The sequence below is a fragment of the Oratosquilla oratoria genome, chromosome 12, assembly GCF_046742065.1.
Source record: "Oratosquilla oratoria isolate Oo_2021 chromosome 12, ASM4674206v1, whole genome shotgun sequence".
Classification (NCBI taxonomy): domain Eukaryota; kingdom Metazoa; phylum Arthropoda; class Malacostraca; order Stomatopoda; family Squillidae; genus Oratosquilla; species Oratosquilla oratoria.
Genome location: NC_134788.1, coordinates 33859090 through 33867299, shown reverse-complemented (window position 1 = coordinate 33867299; position 8210 = coordinate 33859090). Strand labels below are relative to the sequence as shown.

The following is an 8210-nucleotide window of genomic DNA, read 5'->3' as shown; positions in this document are numbered from 1 at the left end:
GCCGCAACTTAGTCTTATTCGGTACGAAAAACCCAATGAAAGTCACTTACTAATCGCTCAATTCTTGCTAATCTCTCAATTTCTTAACATTCACAGTTCCATTTCGTATTAATTGAATACAAACAAGTGCTTTATAGCATGAGTATTTTCATAATGCAGATTTGAAAGAATAATTGAGCCTGGAAATCTGTGAGATCCAGTAGTGGCATAAAATGACTAATTCTCAATTTTTTTTATATTCACTCCACAGGTCCACATAATATTAAACGAATACAAACAAGTTCTTTATAGCATGAACATTTTCATAATGCAGATTTAAAAGACTAATTGAGCCGGAAAATCTGTGAAATCCTGTGGTAGCATAGAACTTGGTAGCACAACAGTCATGCAGGTGATCAGTGTTGCCGTCCTGCGGAAACTCGTCATCGAAACGGACAGATACGTCATCAAGCGGACATGGCATCATCAGCGGAATTATGTCCGTAATGTCCCTTTTCTTATTAAATTCAGAAATATGGTAGAAAAAATAAAATTACAATTCGATATGTCTTATTGTTGTATTCCCTAAATTAGAATAGGTTTAATCACGTACGAATATTACTATGAATGGTGGTACGAGCTGATTACCTGCACTGGACTACGGAAATGGCCAGCTCAGTATTTTTGCTAGACTTTCTCGTTGCATTTACCTCTGTGACATATCACAAAACTACCATACTCCCTCACCTAAACTTATCCAGAGTGCAATATAACCTAGATTGGCCAGATGCAAGTCCATATGTCGCATCATTACATTGCAATCATATCACTGGGCAAATCGACAGCTTTCTCAGATACAGCAGTCACCCCTGTAATTTGACTCTAGTACGTTTTCTTTCACTGTAAATGATGAGAAAAGACGGAAATTGGAGCTACGGACAAACGGCAACACTGCAGGTGATAAGTGAGTGTTATTATGGGCACTCGTCAATCGAAAACATGTATTTATTGTGTGATAGAGGTTATTTTCCTTATCAGTTCAACACATTATATTGCCTTTTTAATGTTAATTCTGATCGCTTATGGGCACTGCCACTTTGGTAGGCAGAATATAGTCTTATCTAAATGCTTATTTGTTTACACTTATCATGCCATGCATGCAACGGCTAACATGAGTGTCATACATTATTAGTGACTGGAATACTTCAAATAGATGCAGTTAAAAGGTCTCACAAGAGGAACCCTTAACTGAAAAATAGAAGATTCCAGTAATAGTAGTCTTATGATGTTTTTGTGGGTTTACAAGCAGGTTTGCCATGGACACTAATAAAATTTCTTGAAAAGTTATTTGTAATTAATTTTAAGTATTTCGACTGAATAACAATAACTAGCTAATCCCGCCATGCACCTTATTTTAGTAGTTGATAGAACTGTGTGTGTTTTGGGGGTGGGGAGTCTAACCTAACCTAGATAGGTAGGGATAGGTTACGCTCGGTTGACTAGATTCTTTTTTACTCTTAAGACTGATAGATATAAACATTTTATAGTTTACTCACCAGTCCTGTGTGTGTAAGGATAGAGGTGGGGCGAAGGTGTTCCCTGACAAATGGAAATACAATTATTTGCTGTAGAAAACAGTAGAGGATTCACAAAAATCACACAAGCATTAATTTCTGACATTCTTGATTATTGGATGGGTATAGACCTTTGCGAATCCAGTTTTGTAGCTTCTTACATCTCTACTGATTTTTACTTTACTAGTCTGTTTTTGTTTTTTTGGTTTCTGCACTCATTCAACCTTTTTTATATCTGTTCAGTCATCCATTTTCTTCTTCCTTTAAGTTTGTGTATTTCTATATTTTTGTAATACTCCGAATATATGAGCAAGTAATATACTTTACATCAAAATGTTCTAGAAATGGCGTCATTGATCATGACCTACAAAATTCAACCTTATGTTGAATTATGAATAAGATTGCTATGGGTCCTACCCTTGCAAATTACTTTCAACTCAGTTAAAGTGGCTGTTTTCACTGATTAATTATAACTTGACAAGCTACTCCAACCGTGCTCCTTGTTTTGATATTTGATGGAAGGGAAGGTGAATCTAACCTAACCGACGTGTAGATAGGGACAGGTTGGTATAGATTGACTAAAAGCAATTTACTTATCACACAAGGATGTCAAAAATAAATACTTTAGAGTTTCATTCATAGGGTTTTGGTGGTATTTCATACTAATGATACTTTTTTTTTCGCCAACACTGAGGTTACAATTAATTTGGTGTAGAAAGAAATATCAGCTTCTCATATACCTCTCAAATGTTGATTTATAACATCCATTATTGGTGTGTGTGTGTGTGTGTGTGTGTGTGTGTGTGTGTGTGTGTGTGTGTGTGTGTAGTGGTCCTCTGATAAATTTGAGAAAGCTTTCAAATTTCCAACTGTGCTGTTGTATCCTGCATTATACGCTGGTCTCTTTCTCATATTCTCTATCTCTTTCCAGTATATGTTCATCAACTCTTTTGCCTTATTATTTCCTAATTTATACTGTCTCAGTCCCTGTTTTTTTTTCGGCGCAACTCTATCACTTTTAGAATTTTATCAACCTTCAATTTGTTCATCTTCTTTTAAGCGTCGTCTTTGATACGATTTGTTTGTTCCCTTCCATCATTGGATTTTGGTTAATACCCCACTACATTTGTATATGTCCCTGTTGTTCCCATCACATGCTCTCAGGAAGTTAGATGTTGAACTTATTATATCTTTTCTTTCAGGGCGAGGGCAAATATCAACATTTTCATGGAAAAGTTATCCGAAGATTCCGTATATTCGTCATATGATAAAGAGAATCTGGTGTGGTGACTGCGTCACACTTATCTAACGAGTCATCTTAAATATCACATCATGCCCCACACTGGAGAGAAACCTATCCAATGTGACCTGTGTGATGCACCTTTCTCACGAAAGAGTGCTCTCAAACAACACATAATGACACACACTGGGGAGAAGCCTTTCCAGTGTTACCTGTGCGATGCAGCTTTCTCACGAAAGGGTGATCTCGAACGACACGTGATGACCCACACTGGAGAGAAGCCCTTCAATTGTGACCTGTGTGATGCGGCTTTCTCGCAAAAGAGTCATCTCAAACGACACATGATGACTCACACTGGAGAGAAGCCCTTCAAGTGTGACCTGTGCGACGCAGCTTTCTCACACAAGCGTACCCTCAAACGACACGTGATGACCCACACTGGAGAGAAGCCTTTCCAATGTGACCTGTGCGATGCAGCTTTCTCAGATAAACGTAATCTTTTGCCTCACATAGTGGCCCACACTGGAGAGAAGCCCTTCAAGTGTGACCTGTGTGATGCAGCTTTCTTACAAAAGCATAATCTCAAACGACACGTGATGACCCACACTGGAGATAAACCTTTTAAGTGTGGCATGTGCGATGCAGCTTTCTTAGATAAAAGTCATCTTAGACGTCACATAGTGACTCACACTGGAGAGAAGCCCTTCAAGTGTGACCTGTGCGATGCAGCTTTCACAAATAAAAGTCATATTAGACGTCACATAATGACCCACACTGGAGAGAAGCCTTTCAAGTGTGACCTGTGCGATGCAGTTTTCTCAGCAAAGTGTGATCTCAAAGAACACATAATGACCCACACTGGGGAGAAGCCCTTCAAATGTGACCTGTGTGATTTGGCTTTCTCGCGAAAGAATTATCTCCAACGACACATGATGACCCACACTGGAGAGAAGCCCTTCAAGTGTGACCTGTGTGATGCGGCTTTCTCACGAAAGAATTACCTCAAACGACACATGATGACCCACACAGGAGGAGGAGGCGAAGGAGATAATCACTTGGGTCAATCGACACACTGGGCTAGAAGTTAACGGAATCTATCGGAGCTGGAACACATGCTAACCAGCCATATCACTACATTATCACCAACATGAGTTCGTTCTGGTGATGTCGGCCAACGGAAAGGGTAGGTGCAGCTAGCCTGTACGGCACGAAAGTCAGAATGAAGAACTGCAAATTCAACCAATTGCTTCATCTCATCGTTCGGCCTAATGCAGGACCCCCCCACCCCCATTCCAGTGTTAACCCCTTCCATACGGTGCCGCACACTTAGGCGTCATGGGGAGCGAGTGTATTCGCAAGGTTGCCATATCGGCGTCTTGATTATATTTATTGTAGTCGCCCCTCCATAATGACATTCTTTCTAATTCTTTTGTAATCGCATTTTCTATGGTTATCAAAATCCACGGGTGAAGAGAGAACGATCGATATAAGCGGTGACTATATTATGATGCGAGTATTATTACGACACGTCGTACGGCTGGCATTGGCTGCTGGTTAAGTATCGCCGGTACTATATCAACGTATGGTATGAATTCGTGGCTGGAAGAGCCTGTGAAGCATTGACTTACAAATTTATATCTGCCAGTGTGTAACTGTGTGACGTGTATGATCAAGCGTGTAACTAAATGTGTGAGAAAAATGAGTATTCTATGACAAATTATTATCATTCTTTGTTAAATGCCATGTTGGCTAAAGTGTCCAATTACTGTCGTCTCCACTTGTGAGGTTCTGTCTTGAGCAGTCAAGTAACTCCAGGTAATTAAACTCGTTACTCATATGATAATTTATCATATGTGTGCATGTGTATATATGATATTAATTTATATTATGAGTATTGTTAATGTGAATGCCTATGTTTAAATAATAGTTAAAATTATTCAAAAATAGTTTGATTAGGCCCTTACTCTACTAATGTTCATATATGACGCTGTGCAGAAGGAAGTACCCATACATATGAAATTAAATAATGCAGAACCCTCGTAGGCTAGTGAAGCTACCGGAGTAAGTTAAAATATGTTGACCTTCAGTAAAGTTAATCTAGTCCTGCTGAGATATAGAGGGTTCTGACACACGTCATGACACTAAGAATATGACGGTGTGTCTTGCGACGCCGCTTCTGACCCAGGGCAGTGGGCGAGACGGAGGGATGACCCATTGTCATCCAGGAAGGGCCGAAATAAGAGAGAGGGAATGAGGTGAGTTGGAGTGGAGTATGTGGGGATGGAATGGATGGGAGTGGATTTTATTTTTTGTTTATTTTTTATTCTTTATCTTATTTATTTATTCATTTATTTATTTTTGCTACCTACCTTGTTGGGGGAGCCTTTGGTTTAAGTATATATATGTATATATATATATATATGAGAGAGTGATAGGTGGGGAAGGGTAAACGAAGATGGGCTAAGAATACATTTATTGTTCTTATGTTTCGGTTATTATAACCTTCCTCAGAGAACTTGTTACAGAACATCTTGGTCACAACATTTATACCCGTAGTGGGGGAACTTGTGAAGCTTCGAGTGTCAGGTTTTTTCTAGCGCAATAATTATTAAGAGACTGGCTGCTTTAGATAGGCATATGAATCCTTCTCTGTCGTTATTATTTTCTTGGACATTTATATGTGCAGCTTCAACTGTCTTTCTCATCTTCTTTTGTAATCCTTTGTGTAAAATTTCAACTTTACTCCATTCGGGAAGGTTGTTGCATATTTCGAGGTGGCGGACCAGGGAGTTGGACGTTCTGTGTGCTTTTAAATCATTCCTATGTTCGTTTATCCTCTTCTCGATTCCTCGACCTGACTCACCGATGTAAGCCGTGGGGCAGCCACTACATGGAATGCGGTAGATCACACTGAGGTCGTTGTTGTCATTAGTGTTGTTTTTAAAAATTTTACCTATTTTATTGCATGATACCTTGGCAATGTTTATGCCACCTTTCAGTAAATATCTATCAATAATTTCGGTTTTATCAGAATTAGGTACAGTAATGAAATGCGGTGTGACTATATATATATATAGTCACACTGTTCGTAGATCTTCTGATAGACCCTTCTCTCTCTCTCTCTCTCTATTTTTTATACACACACAGGATGTCAGCTCTTTCGGGGAGCACTACAAGGGACAGTACAGTGAAAGTATGATGGGGGACTATATCTGGAACCTTTTGCGCGAAAGTGAACTGAAATACAATCGCCAATCTCGTAGACAAACTTCTTTTTGATTAAACTATAACGCTAAAATTTTTGTATCAATTCTCCGGAGCTCTTCATCAACGCTCTGCATCACTGCACTGTATCGCTGTCTATGTATTATCATATTATAATACATAATTATACCCTTATCGTTTCCATTTTATTTTCATTTCTAAAGATGGGGCCTGGAAAACTTCCTTTTTTATAATTGATTTATCATATTAATTGTGTTAACATCAATTAAAATTATTCTTAAGAGGAACCATTCGATTTCAAAGAAGAGACTGTGGAAAACCCATAGATAAATAAGCAAAAATGTCTATAAATCAATAAATCGATCTCATGAACTCAGAACCAATGTCTGAACTTTGTGACTGCTCATTTGTACTTATTTATGCCAGAGGGAATTTGAAATTTTTTGTTTTATCTCATGGACAAATTTTGTGTTACATGGTGTTTTTTGACATACAAGAAGCCACAAGAGTGCAAAAACTGGTAAAGTAAAAATCAGTAGAGATATAAGAAACCATACCAGTGGATTCGCAGAGGTCTATACCCACCCAATAATCAAGGATGTCAGAAATCAGTGCTTGTGTGACTCTTGCGAATCCTTCATTATTCTATGCAGCAAATCACTTGTTTACATTTGTCAGGGAACACCTTCACCCCATCTCCATCCCTACACACACAGGACTGGTAGATAAACTATAAAATGTTTACATCTATCATCTTAAGGGGCATTTAGACGGCCAAACGGTTTGACAAACCCGGTTTGTCAAACAAGTGTTTGAAGTGATGTTTGACCGTGTGAATAGGGTATTTAGTTGTCAAACACGTTCGACAAACGTTCCTTACCCCTCCCACGAGTGTGCTTGGTCGTATGGTAAAAAAGAGAGTATGGCCGCAGTTAGCGACCTTCTCAATCTCGAGAACCAGTAATGTTCTGAGTTCATACGATTTTAAGCATCAGTGGTCGAGCGGTCTGTGGCGGCAGTCACGGGGCCTCTTAGGCGCCGTGTGTAGCAGGTTCGAATCCTTGCGCGACAGTCATAAAAATTATCTGATATATATATATATATATATATATATATATATATATATGTATATATATACATATATATATACATACATACATAAACCAAAGGCTCCCCCTCAACAAGGGAGGTAGCAAAAATAGATAAAATAAAAATAATGAAAATAGAAAATGAAAACCACACTCATCCATTTCATCCCCACATACTCCACTCCAAATCACCTCATTCCCTCTCCCTTATTTCGGCTCCTCCTTGATGACAATGGGTCATCCCTCCGTCTCGCCCACTGCCCTAGGTCAGAAGCGATGTCGCAAGACACAGCATGGCCACTTCATTAAATCGGCGGTACCCCTCTCCGTCCCCTCATGGAAAAAGAGAAAATGGGGAGAAAGTCCTTCGGGCTGTGTAAGAGGCCGGTAGATAGAGGTAGACATTTAGGTAGATAGAGGGGTAGGTGGAGAGGAATGTAAATTTTATATTCATTTTATATTCGGTTGTTATGAAACAATGGCCAACTGCAAGTTGCAGAGTTGCATATTTCGCTTACCGTCTTATATTTGTAAACATTGATTAGGGTAGATGCTGATTTGACGAAATGTAAACACAGAGCTTGTTGTGCTTGCGATAAAGTGCTTGCGTAAACAGTATTGCTTGAAACAGTATAATAGTCTTTCTGATTGGAGAAAAGGGTGGAGAAAAATTATTGGTGCATGGAGGTAAAGTCACGCCCTAAAAGGGCGGCACTTATTTGTAACGTTCAAAGTCATTGGATGAATTAAATCGTGATGTCGGAGCAGACTTGGCTTGGTGGGGTTAAGAGGATCCCAGGTGGGAAGTCCTTGGTGTACCTTATCTAAAAGCGATGTACGGAATTAGTGAAGAAGAAAAAAATCAAGAATATTTAAGACCAGTTTGCTTACCCCATCCAGAAACATTACTAACTTGTTACAGAAGATATGGTGGAACATAAATAAAGAGAAGGACAAAGCATGGGCCTATAGAAGAACTAAAATTAATAAGTGTTAGTGTCAACGAAGCTAATAGACTGCGTCAAATTATTTTTTCACACATACTTTTCACCCCCCCCCCCATTCCCCATCCACACCCTTTTATGGATCAAAGCATCATCCATA

At 39.1% G+C, this 8210-nt stretch overlaps 1 protein-coding gene across 2 annotated transcripts; it reads left to right on the top strand.

The window, feature by feature from the left end:
* Positions 1-673: 673 nt before the first annotated feature.
* Positions 674-4089, top strand: LOC143031321 (uncharacterized). Of its 2 annotated transcripts, none has more exons than XM_076195006.1 (2): positions 674-943; positions 2756-4089. In XM_076195006.1, exon 2 carries the CDS (start codon positions 2886-2888, stop codon positions 3879-3881), a length of 996 nt encoding a protein of 331 aa, XP_076051121.1. In that variant the 5' UTR covers positions 674-943; positions 2756-2885; the 3' UTR covers positions 3882-4089. The 2 variants fall into 2 exon arrangements, with proteins under 2 accessions (XP_076051121.1, XP_076051122.1); XM_076195007.1 differs by having other exon boundaries at positions 937-1000.
* Positions 4090-8210: the final 4121 nt, after the last annotated feature.

Coding starts and splice junctions, on each gene's coding strand:
- LOC143031321 (XM_076195006.1), top strand. CDS start 2,886: ATGCCCCACACTGGAGAGAAACCTATCCAATGTGACCTGTGTGATGCA.